At 41.4% G+C, this 20,225-nt stretch overlaps 1 protein-coding gene across 1 annotated transcript in view; it reads right to left on the reverse strand.

Moving 5' to 3' along the window:
• Nucleotides 1–8,136: 8,136 nt before the first annotated feature.
• The window catches only part of slc1a7a (solute carrier family 1 member 7a), a 131,046-nt gene continuing 118,957 nt past the window's right edge, over nt 8,137–20,225 (reverse strand). Inside the window, exons 8-11 of the mRNA XM_014141283.2 lie at nt 17,682–17,876; nt 14,766–14,900; nt 14,345–14,444; nt 8,137–13,349 (exon numbers count right to left, since the gene is read on the reverse strand). Coding sequence (XP_013996758.2) covers nt 13,101–13,349; nt 14,345–14,444; nt 14,766–14,900; nt 17,682–17,876 — 679 coding nt within the window. The 3' untranslated portion in view covers nt 8,137–13,100. The remainder of the gene's footprint in view (nt 13,350–14,344; nt 14,445–14,765; nt 14,901–17,681; nt 17,877–20,225) is intronic.

The following is a 20,225-nucleotide window of genomic DNA, read 5'->3' on the forward strand; positions in this document are numbered from 1 at the left end:
TGTTTCATTAATTACTTTCAAGATGTGAATGAGAAGATGGCTCCCTATTCCCTATCCCAAATGGCTCCCTATTGTCTATTTAGCATGGTACTTTTGACCATGGCCCATAAGGCTGAGCGAGCACAGCCTGAGAGAACGTTTAACATACAGATGAAACTATTAATCGTGTGTTTGCTTCACAAATTCACTGCATTGTTGTGAAAGAGCTCTCAAGTAAGAATTTCACTGTACTGTTTTACACCTGCTGTATCCTGTGCACGTGGCGAATAAACTTCTGAAACTTGAAATGATTGACCAGAGGTGTTTTGAGCAAACCAATTATCCATACATACGGACACAGACCGTTTACTTTGTTCATAAGCTGTCTTCCTTATGTTTTCCTCAACAATTTTTATGTTCTAAGGTGTTTTTTTGTTTGTTGTTAAAGGTGTAATTCATAGTAATGAAATCCCTTTCCCCAGTTTTCTCTGATTAAACCTAGGGAGCTACAGTTTAGGGTTTGACCAAAAAAGTTGTGCACTAAAAACGGAATAGTGTTCCATTTTGAAAATGGCTTTGCGTTTGTGTAGTAAGTCTCTTCCAGTCTGCATATTGATATCTACTGCATTTAAAACCCATGCATGTTTATTGAAGACAATGTGTTCTGTCTCTTGCTTTAATTTCAGTTCCCTTTGTTCCTGACACATCTACAGCGCCTTGAGAAAGTATTCACGCCCCTCGACTTTTTCCACATTTTGTCGTCTTCCAAAGTGAGATTAAAATGGATTTGTCATTTTTTTGGGTCAACGATCAACACAAAGTAAATAAATTATGAAAAATAATACACTAATATATCTTGATTAGATAAGTATTCAACCTCCTGAGGCAATAGGGTGGCAGGTAGCCTAGTGGTTAGAGCGTTGGGCCAGTAACCGGAAGGTTGCTGGATTGAATCTCTGAGCTGACAAGGTAAAAATGTGTTGTTCTGCCACTGAGCAAGGCAGTTAACCCACTGTTCCCGGGCGCTGAAGACGTGGATGTAGATTATGGCAGACCCCCGTACCTCTCTGATTCAGAGGGGTTGGGTTAAATGTGGAAGACACATTTCAGTTGAATACATTGTTGGACAACTGACTAGGTATCCCCCCTTTCCCAATACCTGTTAGAATCACCTTTCATAGTGATTAAAGCTGTGAGTCTTTCTGGGTAAGTCTCTAAGAGCTTTGCACTCTGGGATTGCCAACATTTTGCCCATTGTTCTTTTCAAAATTATTAAAGTTCTGTCAAATTGGTTGTTGATCATAGTTGATCATTTTCAGGTCTTGCCATAGATTTTCAAGCAGATTTCAGTCAAAACTGGAACTCGGCCACTCAGGAACATTCACTGTCTTCTTGGTAAGTAACTCCAGTGTAGATTTGGCCTTGTTTTTTAAGTTATTGTCCTGCTGAAAGGTAAATTCTTCTCCCAGTGTCTGGTGGAAAGCAGACTGAACCAGGTTTTCCTCTAGGATTTTGCCTGTGCATAGCTCCATTACGTTTCTTTTTTATCCTGAAAAAACTCTGCAGTCCTTCACGATTACAAGCATACCCATAACATGATGCAGCCACCACTATGCTTGAAAATATGGAGAGTGGTACTCAGTAATGTATTGGATTAGCCCCAAATATAACACTTTGTATTCAGGTTAGTATTGTAGAGTAACTACAATGTTGTTGATCCATCCTCAGTTTTCTCCCAACACAGCAATTTAAGTCTGTTTTAAAGACACCATTGGCCTTATGGTGAAATCCCTGAGTGGTTTCTTTCCTCTCCGGCAACTGAGTTAGGAAAGGCGCTTTTATCTTTGTAGTGACTGGGTGTATTGATTCACCATGCTCAAAGGGATATTCAATGTATGTTATTTTTGTATTTTTTTTTACCCATCAACCAATAGGTGCCCTTCTTTGCGAGGCATTGGAAAACCTCCCTGGTCTTTGTGGTTGAATCTGTGTTTGAAATTCACTGCTCGACTGGTCAGATAATTTTGTATGTGCGGAGTACAGAGATGAGGTAGTCATTCAAAAACTATGTTAAACACTTATTGCACACAGTGAGTCCATGTATCTTATTATGTAACTTGTTCGGCACATATTTACTCCTGAACTTATTTAGGCTTTCCATAACAAATATGTTGAACACTTATTGACTCAAGACATTTCAGCTATTCATTTTTTCATATTTTTTTTATTTTCTTCTAAAAACATAATTCCACTTTGACATTATGGGGTATAGCGTGTAGGCCACTGACACATTTTTAATTCGGGCTGTAACACAACAAAATGTGTAAAAATTCCAAGGGTGTGAATAATGCAACAAAAACACCCGACTTTAATTCGACAAATCCAATGCAGCCTTGTTACAAGTTCAAACACTTGAATTAGACTGATAGGCTATAGATTCCCCATCTAAATGAACATGAAAACATCCATTATCCTAACATCAATGGTTTGACATTTGAGAGTCATTATTTCCAACAGCGATAAAGCCTACACTTTCTAGCTCCATTTTGAACTTCTAACTGGGTAGGGATGATAAGGATGGGAGTGGTTTGTGACACACAAGAGCAGCCGCTCACCGATATGTTAGCTCATACCACAGTCACACCTCCAACACCAGCAGGATGTCTGCTATGCTGATGTCAGCCAATGCTGGTTAACTCTGGTTAAAGCTCAATCTGATTGAATCCAGCCTCTAGATTTTTATTCTGTTATGTTGTACATAAGTATCTTTAAGGGTCAAATGTCATGTTGATCTTTCTCTCAGGACATGATTGGTTTTCTACAAAGATGGAACTTTCTGCATACCAATTGACACATTATTCCCTATGTAATGCACTACCAGAGCTCTATGGCACCCTATTCCCTATATAGTGCACTACTTTAGACCAGGGCTGGCACCCTATTCCCTATATAGTTTACTACCTTTGACCAGAGCACTATGCACTATATAGGGAATATGGTGCCATAGTGTTCTGGTCGAAAGTAGTGCACTATATAGGGAGTAGGGTGCCATTTAGGATGTACTTTGATGACTAGTATTTTTAATACCTCCTGCTTTGGGCTGGACGTGTCAATGTGTAGTTCATACATACATCATTTATGAGCAGAATTATTGTTTTACCTCAATTTTCCCTAAAATTTCCCCCCTCATGGGCCAGCCCCCTAGCAATTCGAGGTTCAACTAGTGAGCTTAAGCCCCTCACCATTTGGGTGACAGCTATGCAATTTTCGGGGACCACTTTTGGCTCATGAACGCTACTTTCAGAACTACTGTCTAAAAACTATACAAAAGTACTGGAGAATCTCTTTCCCTCATACTACCAACTGGGATAATTTTGACCCCAGAGGCATATTTTTATTCATAGCCCAAAGGTGGTTTATTCAATTCTTCAAAATGTTCATGATTTGTCAATCAACTTGTTCTTAATAAATCTAAATCATTGTTTAGTCTCTGTATCAAATTCAAGTCATTTGAAGTCATTTTGACCACCACCAAAAACACCTAACTCTGCCTAAAGTAATTTGATAGATTGGACCTTTATTTGAATCTACGTATCTCTGGAGACGTACCACCAGAGGGAGGAGTTACCAGTACCAGCAGAGGGAGGAGTTACCAGTACCAGCAGAGGGAGGAGTTACCAGTACCACCAGAGGGAGGAGTTACCAGTACCAGCAGAGGGAGGAGTTACCAGTACCACCAGAGGGAGGAGTTACCCATACCACCAGAGGGAGGAGTTACCAGTACCACCAGAGAGGGAGTTACCAGTACCATCAGAGGGAGGAGTTACCAGTACCACCAGAGGGAGGAGTTACCTGTACCACCAGAGGGAGGAGTTACCCATACCACCAGAGGGAGGAGTTACCAGTACCAGCAGAGGGAGGAGTTACCAGTACCACCAGAGGGAGGAGTTACCAGTACCAGCAGAGGGAGGAGTTACCAGTACCAGCAGAGGGAGGAGTTACCAGTACCACCAGAGGGAGGAGTTACCCATACCACCAGAGGGAGGAGTTACCAGTACCACCAGAGAGGGAGTTACCAGTACCATCAGAGGGAGGAGTTACCAGTACCACCAGAGGGAGGAGTTACCCATACCACCAGAGGGAGGAGTTACCAGTACCACCAGAGGGAGGAGTTACCCATACCACCAGAGGGAGGAGTTACCAGTACCACCAGAGGGAGGAGTTACCAGTACCACCAGAGGGAGGAGTTACCAGTACCACCAGAGGGAGGAGTTACCAGTACCACCAGAGGGAGGAGTTACCAGTACCACCAGAGGGAGGAGTTACCAGTACCACCAGAGGGAGGAGTTACCCATACCACCAGAGGGAGGAGTTACCAGTACCACCAGAGGGAGGAGTTACCGGTACCACCAGAGGGAGGAGTTACCAGTACCACCAGAGGGAGGACTTACCCATACCAACAGAGGGAGGAGTTACCAGTACCACCAGAGGGAGGAGTTACCAGTACCACCAGAGGGAGGAGTTACCAGTACCACCAGAGGGAGGAGTTACCAGTACTACCAGAGAGTAAACGGGGACCTGTATCAGTGATTTTGACCAGATAGACAGATCATCTGCAGAGCTACAGCTCCCCATGTACTCGGCCTAAGATGTAACTTTTCTATAACATGTGTTATGACTGTGTTTTTACAATGCTGCTACTCGCTGTTTATTACCTATGCATAGTCACTTTACCCCTACCTACATGTACATTGGACCTCAATTACCTTGACTAACCTGTCCCACCGCACATTGACTCTGTACCAGTACCTCCTGTATATAGCCTCCACGTTGACTCTGTACCGGTACCCCCTGTATATAGCCTCCACATTGACTCTGTACCGGTACCCCCTGTATATAGCCTCCACGTTGACTCTGTACCGGTACCCCCTGTATATAGCCTCCACATTGACTCTGTACCGGTACCCCCTGTATATAACCTCCACATTGACTCTGTACCAGTACCCCCTGTATATAGCCTACACATTGACTCTGTACCGGTACCCCCTGTATATAGCCTACACATTGACTCTGTACCGGTACCCCCTGTATATAACCTCCACATTGACTCTGTACCAGTACCCCCTGTATATAGCCCCGTTATTGTTATTTTATTGTTCCTCTTTTATTTATTTTATTTTATTTAGTAAATACTTATTTTTCTTAACTGCATTGTTAAGGGCTCGTAAGTAAGTATTTCACGGTAAGGTCTACACCTGTTGTATTCGCTGCATGTGACAAATTGAATTGATTTGATTTGTAGAAAACCCAAATGACCTTATTTTTGTGCATATCAAAATTTGCCAAATATGTTCGCAAAATTTTTTTCTACAGGAAATGTTAAATAAATACCAGAATTCCTATAATATCCTCCAATATTCTATACATGCAACATGTTATGGTATTTGGGTGCTATGACATTTGGTTTGTAGTGAATGAGGATTTGGGCATGCTTTTGGAAGCATCCTGCAATAGGCCCTACCACTCTCATTGTTTCACTAGTAGCAATGCTAATGCTGGCTGTGGGGAAAGTAAATAAAGAAAACTGACAGGTGTGGCAGATCAAGAAGTTGATTAAACAGCATGATCATTACACAGGTGGACCACTCTAAAATGTGCAGTTTTGTTACACAACACAAGGCCACAGATGTCTCAAGTTTTGAGGGAGTGTGCAATTGGCATGCTGACTGCAGGAATTCATGTTCATTTCACTACCATAAGCTGCCTCCAACATGGTTTTAGAGAATTTGTCACTACATCCAACCGCCCTCACAACCACAGACCACATTTAACCACGCCAGCCCAGGACCTCCACATCCAGCTTTTTTACCTGCGGGATCGTCTGAGACCAGCCACTCGGACAGCTGATGAAACTGTGGGTTTGTACAACCGAAGAATTTCTGCTGTTAGAAACCGTCTCAGGGAAGCTCATCTGTGTGCTCATCGTCATCACCAGGGTGTTGACCTGACTGCATTTCGGCGGCATAACCAAATTCAGTGGGCAAATGCTCACCTTCGATGGCCACTGGCACACTGGAGAAGTGTGCTCTTCACAGATGAATCCCCTTTTCAATTGTACCGGGCAGATGGCAGACAGTGTGTATGGCGTCGTGTGGGCAAGCGGTTTGCTGATGTAAACATTGTGAACAGAGTACCCCATAGTGGTGGTGGGGTTATGGTGTGGGCAGGCATAAACTACAGACAACGAACAAAATTGCAATTTATCAATGGCAATTTGAATGCAGAGATACCGTGACAAGATCCTGAGGCTCATTGCCGTGCCATTCATCCACTGCCATCACCTCATGTTCAGCATGTTAATGCACGGTCCGATGTCAGAAGGATCTGTACACAATTCCTGGAAGCTGAAAATGTTCCAGGCCTGCATACTCACCAGAATGGCAATCTTCGGGGTCAATCTTTATGTATATAAAAATTATTTTTTAAGACAATCATGGTACCAATAATTATTTCTAATACACCAGATGTATGTCCTTGAACCAATTATTTAAAAATCGCACACAGAAGAGGATCATTTAGTTGCTAATTGCAACTTGCAGTACTACGGTCAGCCTTCAACTTGAGTAAATCAATGAGAGGGGCAGCACTGAGTTAGCCTGTAACATCACTTCCTGGATTAGCTCAAATGGCACATGTTATGTCTCCATGAGATGCAATCTTAACCCACTTCATTTGGCTTCAATGCGCTATTGAGTCTTCACATAGGAACAAATGGTGTCACGTGATCGATGGCTTTGTCCATTCATATCACAGGAGGTTGGTGGCACCTTAAACGGGGGAGGACGGGCTCATGGTAATGGCTGGAGCGGAATCAGTGGAATGGTATCAAATGCATCACACACATGGTTTCTATGTGTTTGATGCCATTCCAGTTTCCCCGTTCTGGCCATTGTTATGAGCTGTTCTCCCCTCAGCAACCGCCTGTGATTCATATATACTGTCATTGGGGTTAAGCCTCTGAGGCTTTTTGGTAAAGCAAAACCAACAGAACAAAATAAAAAACACTGTTTCTAGATTATCCGAATTAGAACACATTTTGAATGCCTTTTGAATGCATTTGTAATTTCCATTTTGTGCGTTCATCTCATTATGCCGTACTTTTTTTTTACCCCCACGCTTAGCCCACCTCCACCCTCAACCCAACTCAACCGGGGCCGCACCTTCTGCCAGATACAGCCTGGGCTCTTAATATCTCCCTCCACCCTTCCCTCTATCCACCCCTCCCTTCCTCCATCCAACGGTGCCAACTGGTGGCATTTAGCAGCTGTGGTGGCCGTGTGGCCTGGCTCAGTGATCGTTTAGTCCATCCTCTCAGTCCCGGGCTACCAGACTTAGGTCACCTTAATGTTAACGATTAACGGATAAGGGAAACTTGTGGGATCTGATCTATGATCTGGGAAGAAGAGAACCAGGGCAGGCTGGTGTTAAGACTAAGGGAATCCCTTAAGGACTACTGATTTGGGTTGTGTCGCAAATGGCACCCTATTCTCTATATAGTGCATCACTTTAGACAAGAGCCTTCGTCAAAAGTAGTGCACTACACAGGGAATAGAGTGCTATTTGGGATGCTCGAGTGGCCACAGTATGGAAAGTGTGTACACATAACACGTCGCCTGAGGTAAATGTTCTATTTTGAGACTGTAGCTCATTCCTGGTTCACTCAAGAGAGCTCAGCAAGGTGTCAAGGTTTGTGTAGGAGCTTATCTTCCCTTCATCCTGTGAGGCTGTGGTCCATGTACATCAACGCTAGCGAGCTTATCTTCCCTTCACCCTGTGAGGCTGTGGTCCATGTACATCAACGCTAAGCGGTTGCTATAGATTATGGTAAATATGACTTTGATGGAACGTTGGGTTCTTTGAGAGTTTATCCATTTGGTTTTTGAACTTTTGTAACTGCCCTTGTTGAATGTTTTCCATGTCCCTTTTGTGTTGTTGGTCTTCTTTGAACTCTTCACATTGTCTTTCTTTTGGTTCAACATGATAAGGGGCAGAAAGCGTATTTGTGATAGCAAGAAAATCCAACTCAGCTAACAATTCCAAACTACTGATTTCAAATAAGAACACCAAACAATCAGTTCATCAAAAGAAGCAATACACAACAGTTCAATATGTGTATTTGTGTTTCCTTAGAATAGTTTTTTTGTTTTTTTACAGAAAAGAGGGTTACATTTTGTGCAATTGGACTAGATGAAACAATGAATAATTATGTTAATTTCATGACAGAGATATAATGGCGCCTGTTGAATCATACTGTTTGTTTATACAATCTACAAATTCCTTTTCACTTTTGAAAGAAATATATTTACAGCATATATTATCATAAATATATTCAGAGTATGACCTGTGGTTATTTAGTTGTAGCTTGCTGCTCTTGCCTTGAATGTTTAGGGGTACCCCCATATGTTTATGGGTACCCCCATACTGTACATGACTGTATTATCTCCACACATGCTTCTCCTTTTTACTTTAAGCCAAAGATGGAATACTATGGGTGTAAATAATTGGACACTAGACATTTTTGAATAAGGGCTAACACCCACCGGAGCAGTATGGCTCTGACACATACTTAACCTTTTTCTGTCATTGTGTGTGTCCCATATGGAATCCTATTCCCTATATAGTGCATTAGAGTTTGGGCAATAGAACCCTTTTCCCTACAGTGTATAGTGCACTGTATAGTGAATAGGATGCCATTTGGTCTCCATGATGCCAGTCACCATATATGAGTCAGAGGTGTACTACCCTGATTATAAGGGGACCAAAAGACAAATAAAAAAATAAGGTGGGAATGTTGACCAGAAAAGGTACCAAAAGATTGAAATCAGTAAGAGAGAAGCAATATGGTCAGTTTGCTGAGGAAGAAGAGCAGAGCAGAGAGAATGGGAGTTCTGTAGATTCCTTCTCTGTTAAGTGTTAACACAAATGTCTTGAAAAGCAGTTCTAGATATCGATGAACAGAGTTCTTCCTAAACATAACAACCAGAGTAAACTCGTTTCTCAATGACAGAAAACAATTAGACATGTATCTCTTTGTTTCAGATTCGGAAATAAAAAAACTAACTAGATTTGACCTTAGCTAGATTTGACCTTAGCTAGATTTGACCTTGGCTAGATTTGACCTTGGCTAGATTTGACCTTAGCTAGATTTTACCTTAGCTGTAAAGTTTTACGAATAACCTCCAATGATGATCGTGAGAGTAACCTTCTGGGTATATAAGACTAACCAATGAGCCTAAAAAGACCATAACCCCGTGTGGGGGTTTTGAGGCAACATTACATTTGTTTGTGTGATGATGTTGTTCAGAAAGAGAAGAACTGAATGATAAAAACATACAAAATTCAACAAGAAAAAAAAACTATGCAAAATATGATAACATTTTTCAATAACATTTCAATAATATTTTCAAAAAAGAATACTCCTATTTATCCATAGTCCACAAGCGTAATGAGAGTGCAGTCACATTCACCTCTCAGCTTAGCAGACAGACAGACAGACTGACTGACACATCCATTGTGAGGGTGTTGATGAGCTAAGATGGAAGGCTAAGGCTCAAGCTTAGCTGTCCTGTCATTATCCACATGTCCACAGATCCTCAATCCCCGACTGAAGATTCCCACAGTTCTTCTTCTTTATCTCTTATGTCATCGTATAAAATGCATGCTTGTCATATATAGAATGTCTCCTCATCGTATAGAATATCTGCTTTTCATATAAAATGTCTCCTCATTGAATAGAATGTCTCATCATATAGAATGTCTCCATATCATATATAGAATGTCTCCATATCATGCATAGAATGTCTCCATATCATATATAGAATGTCTCCTCATCATATAGAACATCTCCTCATCATATAGAATGTCTGCTCTTCATATATAATGTCTCCTTGTCATATAGAATGTCTCCTAATTGTATAGAATGTGTGCTCTTCAAATAGAATGTCTCCTCATCATATAGAATTTCTCCTCATCATATAGAATGTCAGCTCGTCATATAGAATGTCTCCTCATTGTATAGAATGTGTGCTCTTCATATAGAATGTCTCCTTGTCATATAGAATGTCTCATTGTCATATAGAATGTCTCATTGTCATATAGAATGTCTGCTCTTCAAATAGAATGTCTCCACATCATATAGAATGTCTCCTCATCATATAGAATGTCAGCTCGTCATATAGAATGACTCCTTGTTATATAGAATGTCTCCTTGTCATATAGAAATACTCCTTGTCATATAGAATGTCTGCTCTTCAAATATAATGTTTCCTCATCATATAGAATGTCTCCTCATCATATAGAATGTCAGCTCGTCATATAGAATGACTCCTTGTTATATAGAATGTCTCCTTGTCATATAGAAATACTCCTTGACATATATAATGTCTGCTCATCATATAGAATGCCTCCTTGTCATATAGAAATACTCCTTGTCATATAGAATGTCTGCTCGGCATATAGAATGTCTGCTCGGCATATAGAATGACTCCTTGTTATATAGAATGTCTCCTTGTCATATAGAAATACTCCTTGACATATATAATGTCATATAGAATGACTCCTTGTTATATAGAATGTCTCCTTGTCATATAGAAATACTCCTTGACATATATAATGTCTGCTCATCATATAGAATGCCTCCTTGTCATATAGAAATACTCCTTGTCATATAGAATGTCTCCTCGTCATATAGAATGTTGCTCGTCATATAGAATATCTCCTAGGCATTTAAAATGACTCCTCATCATATAGAATGTCTCCTCATTACATAGAATGTCTGCTCTTCATATTTATTTTTACCTTTATTTAACTAGGCAAGTCAGTTAAGAGCAAATTCTTATTTTCAATGGTGGCCTAGGAACAATGGGTTAACTGCTTTGTTCAGGAGCAGAACAACAGATTTGTACCTTGTCATCTTGGGGATTCGATCTTTTAACCTTTCGGTTACTAGTCCAACGCTCTAACTACTAGGCTACGCTGCCGCCCCGGCAAGAATGTCTCCTTGTCATATATATTATCTGCCCATCATACAGAATATCTCCTTGTCATTTAGAATGTCTGCTCTTCATATGGAATGTCTCTTCATCCTATAGAATGTCTGCTCATCATATAGAATGTCTCCTTGTCATTTAGAATGTCTCCTCATCATATACAATGTCTGCTCATCATATAGAATGTCTCCTTGTCATTTAGAATGTCTCCTCGTCATATAGAATGTCTCCTTGTCATTTAGAATTTCTCCTCATCATATAGAAGGCTCCTTGTCACATAAAAAGTGTCTTCAACATACATAAGGTCTGCTATTCATATAGAATATCTCCTTGTCATATAGAATGTATCCTCATCATATAGAATGTCTGCTTATCATATAGAATGTCCCCTTGTCATATAGAATGTCCCCTTGTCATATAGAATGTCTCCTCATCATATAGAATGTCTCCTTGTCATATAGAATGTCCCTTGTCATATAGAATGTCCCCTTGTCATATAGAATGTCCCCTTGTCATATAGAATGTCTCCTCATCATATAGAATGTCTCCTTGTCATATAGAATGTCTCCTTGTCATATAGAATGTCCCCTTGTCATATAGAATGTCTCCTTGTCATATAGAATGTCTCCTCATCATATAGAATGTCTCCTTGTCATATAGAATGTCCCTTGTCATATAGAATGTGTCATTGTCACATGGAATGTATCCTCATCATATAGAATGTCTGCTTATCATATAGAATGTCTCCTTGTCATATAGAATGTCCCCTTGTCATATAGAATGTCTCCTTGTCATATAGAATGTCTCCTCATCATATAGAATGTCTCCTTGTCATATAGAATGTCCCTTGTCATATAGAATGTGTCATTGTCACATGGAATGTATCCTCATCATATAGAATGTCTCCTCGTCATATAGAATGTCCCCTTGTCATATAGAATGTCCCCTTGTCATATAGAATGTCCCCTTGTCATATAGAATGTCCCTTGTCATATAGAATGTGTCATTGTCACATGGAATGTATCCTCATCATATAGAATGTCTGCTTATCATATAGAATGTCTCCTTGTCATATAGAATGTCCCCTTGTCATATAGAATGTCTCCTTGTCATTTAGAATGTCTCCTTGTCATTTAGAATTTCTCCTCATCATATAGAAGGCTCCTTGTCACATAAAAAGTGTCTTCAACATACATAAGGTCTGCTATTCATATAGAATATCTCCTTGTCATATAGAATGTATCCTCATCATATAGAATGTCTGCTTATCATATAGAATGTCCCCTTGTCATATAGAATGTCCCCTTGTCATATAGAATGTCTCATTGCCACATGGAATGTCTCCTTGTCATATAGAATGTCCCCTTGTCATATAGAATGTCTCATTGCCACACGGAATGTCTCCTCATCATATAGAATGTCTCTTTGTCATATAGAATGTCTCATTGCCACATGGAATGTCTCCTCATCATATAGAATGTCCCCTTGTCATATAGAATGTGTCATTGTCACATGGAATGTTTCCTCATCATATAGAATGTCTCCTTGTCATATAGAATGTCTCCTCATCATATAGAATGTCTCCTATCATATAGAATGTCTTCTCATCGTATAGAATGCCTGCTCTCATATAAAATGTTTCCCAGCACATCATTCTGCTGGCGTGTAACAACTGTGATAAATACATACACACACATGCACAATCATACTGGGTCGTAATATAAATAATGTAGAAAATCATATTTTCTTTTTGGATCCTCTGTCCTGCATCTGTTGCAGTTAGTCAGTCAGTCCCTTCCTCTTGCCTGTAGCTATAATCTTGGCTGCTTTCTGATTGTCCACCCTTTTTCCAAAGTATGCACTTTCCCACTCCTTGTCATGGTGTTAAAAACATTGAATTGGTGTAACCAACCATTGGCTGGATGGAGTTGTTAGGTCCACCATTGTTAGAGCAACCATTGTTAGGTCCACCATTGTTAGAGCCATGACGGAGAGTATGCATGTGCACACTTCTAGAGAAGTGTGGAGAATCAGGACGCAGCCGGTTGCTGTGGTGCTGATGACTGGCTCCCTCTATACGTTAGTCTCCAGGCCATTCATGTCGATGGAGCAGTGGTCCTTGTCCTTGTGCTCCCTCTTGTGTTGGGGAGCGTGGGGATTCCTCTTCCTATGCTCCGGCCGTACCCCCTCCTCCAGCTGCATCAGACGAGCCACGTCTGGGCCCTCTGGTCCACAGGGAGGGTGCTGGTACCCACCGTTCTTCTGGTACGTCATCATTTGCTGGATGCTGATCATGGGCTTGGTCTCACAGATCAGAGGCACCTGCAGGAGGGTACAAGAAGGAACTAATACCTTCATTTGTGCCAGAGCAATGTATTCCCTATGAAAAACAAATAGATGGCCTTGGATCTGACTATTGGATCAAAATACATTTTTCTGCATCCATAGAAATGATCAGAGGCACCTTAAGGACACATTGGAGAATAAGAAACTAAAAATGAAAAGGCCAGCATTCACACATGGATATAAGTTGCAATTGAAGCTTTGTTTTAATGTTCTTTAATCTCATAACATTTAACAATAGACCATCCATAAATGTAGAAGAAACCAATCTGTGAATTTGTGCAGAAACAAATAATTCCCTATGTTATGAAACAAATAGTTGGTCCAGGATCACACTGCAGGATCAGAGGTTTGTATTGCGTACAGAGAAATTAGGAAAATAATCAGGATTAGTTGAGTGAGATGGAGTGTAAATATAATTGAGAAGCTAATAAATATTAGAGTAAGAGGGTCAAAACCTAATGAACTCTGTGTGATTGTCTTTGAATATAATGGGAATGATAAACTTTATTATGCCTTTAGCAGAAAGAGTGAACGATAGGAGCCATAGTAAGAATTGTAATATCTGTATTCAACAGAGAGATTGGGTGATTGGACTCTTAGTCAGAATTGTAATATCTGTATTCAACAGAGAGATTGGGTGATCGGACTCTTAGTCAGAATTGTAATATCTGTATTCAACAGAGAGATTGGGTGATCGGACTCTTAGTCAGAATTGTAATATCTGTATTCAACAGAGAGATTGGGCGATCGGAGGCAAATAAATGTTTGGGTCTCTTCTTGACTTTTGTAGACGTGTTCTACTGTGGTATGTACTACAGTGTAACATTCTCTAAGGTTCTGACGAGTTACCACTCCTCTTCCTCTTCCAGAAGACAGTCAGTTCACTGCACACAATGGAAATAAAACTTCCTTGAATGGAAAGTATAGAGTGTCTGGCAGGCATTGTGATGCCAGGTTAGGGTATTTCTCACCTGCTCTCCTTCCTTGACAAAGTCTTTTCTACAGATGTGAGCCATGATCCCCGTGGCCAGGGCATCTCCCATCACGTTGACCATGGTCCTGAAACGGTCCCTGGAACACAAAATGGAGGTTCAGCTGCCTTGATGGTGTTGGGAGGCTCTGTGGTGAACTGGCACTGGAGCTGCAGTCCACACAGTAGTCTTGTGAGACACAACACTATACAATTACAGTAGCAGGGTTTTTGTGGCATATTGACATCACTTTGTTATATATTTGAAAATCACCTTGTCATAATGTCTCAGTAAAACGTTAATAACATTTTACCCTGTAAAATACGACCTACTTTGTTTTGGTTATCAACACCTGAACCTTTATTGCTATATGTAAAAGCATTGATAAAACTAAACCACGGAGAAGACAAACTATACTTACAACGCCCAATCTACAGCGATGATGAGAGTGATGTCATCAGTGGGCAGGCCCACCGAGGTTAACACTATCACCATGGTGACCAATCCGGCCTGCGGGATTCCAGCTGCACCAATACTGGCAGCCGTAGCTGTGATACTGGAAACGAAAGAGGAAATGCTATTAGTGACCTTGACTGGATTATTGCAGATCTGTACTGTGTCCAACACCTGCCAAATGATGCCTCACTACAACCCTCTAGTTGATTCTATTGTAGGCTATTGACCATGGCAGCATCCCAAACAGCACCCTCTTCCTTATTTAGTGCACTACTGGGCTCTGGTCAAAAGTAACAAACTGCATATGGAATAGGGTGCCATTTGGGACACAACCCATGAGGGACAGAAAAAACGAGGAAGAGAGAGTGAAGAAAGACAGGAAGAGAGAGTGTTATGAGAGAGTGAAGACAGACAGGAAGAGAGAGTGAAGAAAGACAAGAAGAGAGAGTGAAGACAGACAGGAAGAGAGAGTGAAGAAAGACAGGAAGAGAGAGTGATATGAGAGAGTGAAGACAGACAGGAAGAGAGAGTGATATGAGAGAGTGAAGACAGACAGGAAGAGAGAGTGAAGACAGACAGGAAGAGAGAGTGATATGAGAGAGTGAAGACAGACAGGAAGAGAGAGTGATATGAGAGAGTGAAGACAGACAGGAAGAGAGAGTGATATGAGAGAGTGAAGACAGACAGGAAGAGAGAGTGAAGAAAGACAGGAAGAGAGAGTGAAGAAAGACAGAATGAGAGAGTGAAGAAAGACAGAATGAGTGAGTGAAGAAAGAGAATGAGAGAGTGAAGAAAGACAGAATGAGAGAGTGAAGAAAGACAGGAAGAGAGAGTGAAGAAAGACAGAATGAGAGAGTGAAGAAAGAAAAAAGAGAGTGAAGAACGACAGGAAGAGAGAGTGAAGACAGACGGTGAGGCTCTGAAATTATTGGTTCCTTGGTGTGTGATGTAAAGATCGAATTTGACCAATAATCCTTGACCTGTGATTCTGACATACAGTACACAGCATATACTGCACAGTATGTCCCCCCACAAGGGCACAGTACGTCCCCCCACAAGGACACAGTACGTCCCCCCACAAGGACACAGTATGTCCCCCCACAAGGACACAGTACGTCCCCCCACAAGGACACAGTACGTCCCCCCACAAGGACAAAGTATGTCCCACCACAAGGACACAGTACGTCCCCCCACAAGGACACAGTACGTCCCCCAACAAGGACACCGTACGTCCCCCCACAAGGACACAGAGATACACAGGCTGCTTGACATTTGACGTGACATGGGCTGTTACGGTGACCATATTACCGCCACACTGGTGCATAATCGAATGGCACCCTATTCCCTTTAGTGCGCTACTTTTGACCAGAATGAACTACTTTTGACCAGAATGTAATGTTCAGAATGTTCACTCTAAAGCGAACAGAATGCCATTTGGAACACACTCTCTGACACACTCTCTAACGCACTCTCTAGGGAGGGGACGTCACAGATGGTCTATCGTTCCAAACAGCCAAACGTCACGGGAATAGAACAGGACGCTACAGAAGAATATTAAAAGCCCTCCTGATAATTCTGTCGTGACAAGAGAGCTGAGTTATACAGGTCATATGGGTCTTACTGCCAGGAGATTACTGCCTGCCTGGCCAAAGTCGGCTCGCGTCCCAAACGGTACCCTATTCTCCATAAAGTGCACTACTTTTGACCAAAGCCCTATGGGCCCTGGTCAAAAGTAGTGCACTATATAGGGAATAGGGTGCCATTTGGAAAGCAGGAGTCTGTGACGAGTAGAGGAGGATAGGACAGGCCTGCTTAATGTTATTACAGTTTAACATGTCATTAAATCAGAGGAGAGCATGGCCATTTTACACCATAGGTCTACAGGGGGAGGAGTGTGTGTGTGTGTGTGTGTGTGTGTGTGTGTGTGTGTGTGTGTGTGTGTGTGTGTGTGTGTGTGTGTGTGTGTGTGTGTGTGTGTGTGTGTGTGTGTGTGTGTGTGTGTGTGTGTGTGTGTGTGTGTGTGTGTGTGTGTGTGTGTGTGTGCATCTGACTGTCTCTGCTATGTAGTAACCACAGATTTAAGGATTTAGTTTACGGGGTAGTACAGTCACATGTCACATTTACGTTTATCTACGTGCTTGATTCAGTATAATCTCATAATATTCATTAATTCATCCTCAAAACTGTAACACTAGATTCATTTCTGTGCTTCGCAAACCGCAAAGCTACAGATGTGTTGTACCCTTGCGCTATTTTGGTCAAAATAATTCCACAGAAAATATACATAAATGGATGATTAAGCTATCAATAATCAATATGATAATCAATGTGTTTCAATGCAGGAAGTTCCATTTCAGTAATTAGAGCTTTCACTATAACCACTTCCAGGTTTCTGACCAGGAAGTCCCCCACTGGGCACAGACGTCAGTTCAAAGTCTAGTTTCGATTTACATTTGGTTGAGTTGTCAACTAACATGAATTCAACGTGAAATCAACAGCAAATGTCACCATGTCATTGTACCCTTTTTTCAAGTATGTTGTTTACCTTCTAAGACTATGTAGGCTACATACCTGTATTATAAAGGCTATGTGGGCTATATACCTGTATTATAAAGGCTATGTAGGCTACATACCTGTATTTTAAAGGCTATGTAGGCTATATACCTGTATTATAAAGGTTATGTAGGCTACATATCTGGATTATAAAGGCTATATAGGCTACATACCTGTACTATAAAGGCTATGTAGGTTACATACCTGTATTATAAAGGCTATATAGGCTACATACCTGTACTATAAAGGCTATATAGGCTACATATCTGTACTATAAAAGCTATATAGGCTACATAGCTTTAATATAAAGGCTATATAGGCGTTATACCTGATGGTTATGATCTGGCCGAAGTCTAGCTCGTAGTTGTTGACCTGGGCGATGAAGATGGCTGCCACGGCCTCGTAGAGCGCTGTCCCGTCCATGTTGATGGTGGCGCCCACGGGGAGCACGAAGCGGATGATGCGTCGGTCGATGTGGTTGTTCTCCAGGAGGCACTTGAAAGTGATGGGCAGCGTGGCCGAGCTGGGGAGTAAATTATTACATTAAACACGCTCAACTCTATTATCTCAGGAAGTAGTACATTTCAGAGCTGGGTAAGGGTACAAACAGAGGACCACCTTGTGACGCAGATCACGTGAAAAAAATAACTGTTCATCAATTTCTATTCATGACTTTCCTTGAAGTTATAATTTCACACCTCAAAAGGTGACATTTCCACCACAGATAGTCTGTGTTTACTGACAGACTCAGGCAAGAAAAAGAACGAGATGAAAAGTATATAAAAAAAACCTTACACCAAGGCGTTTGTCTAGTTGAAACTCAGTGTCGAAATTAAATGAAATTTAGTCTGTGACACTTTGAAGGTAATGTAAACAATGTTTTCACTGAGGATAGTACTGAGGATATCAATGCCTTCCCTTGAAGCTAGAATCCTTAGTTGCTACATCCATTTTCTGACTTTTAAATGAGTGATATGTAGTCATTGATTCTTGAGGAATATAACATAGCCTAATGAGCTTAGTTCAACTGTCGTAGCCCATCAGAACCCAGAATATAAGCTTGTTTAACTCCAATGTTTGTACACAACGTAAATGTAAACACGCACTGTATAGCCTCAAAACATGGTTAAAACTAGAATGTTGATATTATGGATGGTCAGTCCTTGCATCCATTGTGCTGTCTGAATTTGAGAGTGGTTATATTTCTCCAGACCATTGCTCAGCTTTTTGTGGAAACAGGGGCGGGGAGTAACTTTGTTATATTTTCAGTTAAGGGTTGAAGCTTTAATGAGTAATAATGACAGAGACGCAGTCAGTTGGAGGGCTAGTGATTCAAGTTCATATTTTTTCATTTGAATTCAACCAAATTCAACTCTTATTTATTATTTCAATGACAATGATTCATACAACAACAGAGAGATTCATTGAAAGATACATTATTGTCATTATATTCACACCACTCCTGCTGTCAACGTTTAATTATGGGTAGTCGAGGAACTAAAAGACTGACACAGAAACAGCACCTTTGTGGGAGTCACTGTAAACCACTGTGACAACTGCTGATGTAAAAACGGCTTTATAAAATATATTTCACTGATTAAGGACATCCTGACTGTAGATACTTGATCATTCTCAATTATGTCCTAATACGCGAGACAGAAACCCAAGTCTACTCTGACACAGTCCCATCTGGGGAAACGAAATCTGTCTGGCCAACAGTCGGGGAGCTGAGGAGCAGAGACTAATGAAGAGGTAATATCACTCCATTACTCCATGGACTCCCGAGTGGCACAGCAGTCTAAGGCACTGCATCTCAGTGCAAGAGGAGTCACTACAGTCCCTGGTTCTGAATCCAGGCTGTATCACTTCTGGCCGTGATTGGGAGTACCATAGGGCGGTACACAATTGGCCCAGCATCGCCGAGGGTAGGTCGTCATTGTAAATAAGAATTTGTTCTTAACTGACTTGCCTAGTTAAATAAAGGTTAAATACTGTATATATATATATTTAAATACACACTGCCAGAGGCGGGGAGCTGAGGAGCTGAGGAACTGAGGAGCAGAGACTAATGAAGAGGCAATATCACTTCATATGAGCCATTACACACTATCAGAGGGAGACTGTCCCAAATGGCACCCTATTCCCTTCATAGTGCACAACTTTGACCAGCGACTAGAGATGGAAGAAGAAGGAGAGGTGGAAGAGGAACGAGAGACGGAAGGAGAGATGGAAGAGGAAGGAGAAGTGGAAGAGGAACGAGAGGTGGAAAAGGAAGGAGAGATGGAAGGAGAGATGGAAGAGGAAGGAGCGGTGGAAGAGGAATGAGAAGTGGAAGAGGAACGAGAGGTAGAATAGGAAGGAGGTGGAAGAGGAAGGAGAGGTGGAAGAAGAAGGAGAGGTGGAAGAGGAAGAAGAGGTGGTAAGCGGAGGAGAGGTGGAAGTGGCAGGAGAAGTGGAAGGATAGGTGGAAGATGAAGGAGAAATGGAAGGAGAGGTGCAAGTGGAAGGATAGGTGGAAGATGAAGGAGAAGTGGAAGGAAGGTGGAAGTGGAAGGAGAGGTGGAAGGGGGAGAAAAGGTGGAAGAGGAAGGAAAAGTGGAAGAGGAAGGAGAGGTGTGAGACAATGTAAACGGATGAGTGTAGATGTCTGTGGGTGAGAAGAATACTTTGGGATTGGATATTTTTTGACAAATTGTATTTGTCACATGAACCGAATACAGCAGGTGTAGGCTAGGGTTAGGGTTAAGGTAGGGTTATAGTTGAGGCTAGGGTTAGGGTTAAGGTAGGGTTATAGTTGAGGCTAGGGTTAGGGTTAAGGTAGGGTTAGAGTTGAGGCTAGGGTTAGGGTTAAGGTAGGGTTAGAGTTGAGGCT

The sequence above is a fragment of the Salmo salar genome, chromosome ssa14 (genome assembly GCF_905237065.1).
Source record: "Salmo salar chromosome ssa14, Ssal_v3.1, whole genome shotgun sequence".
Lineage (NCBI taxonomy): Eukaryota > Metazoa > Chordata > Actinopteri > Salmoniformes > Salmonidae > Salmo > Salmo salar.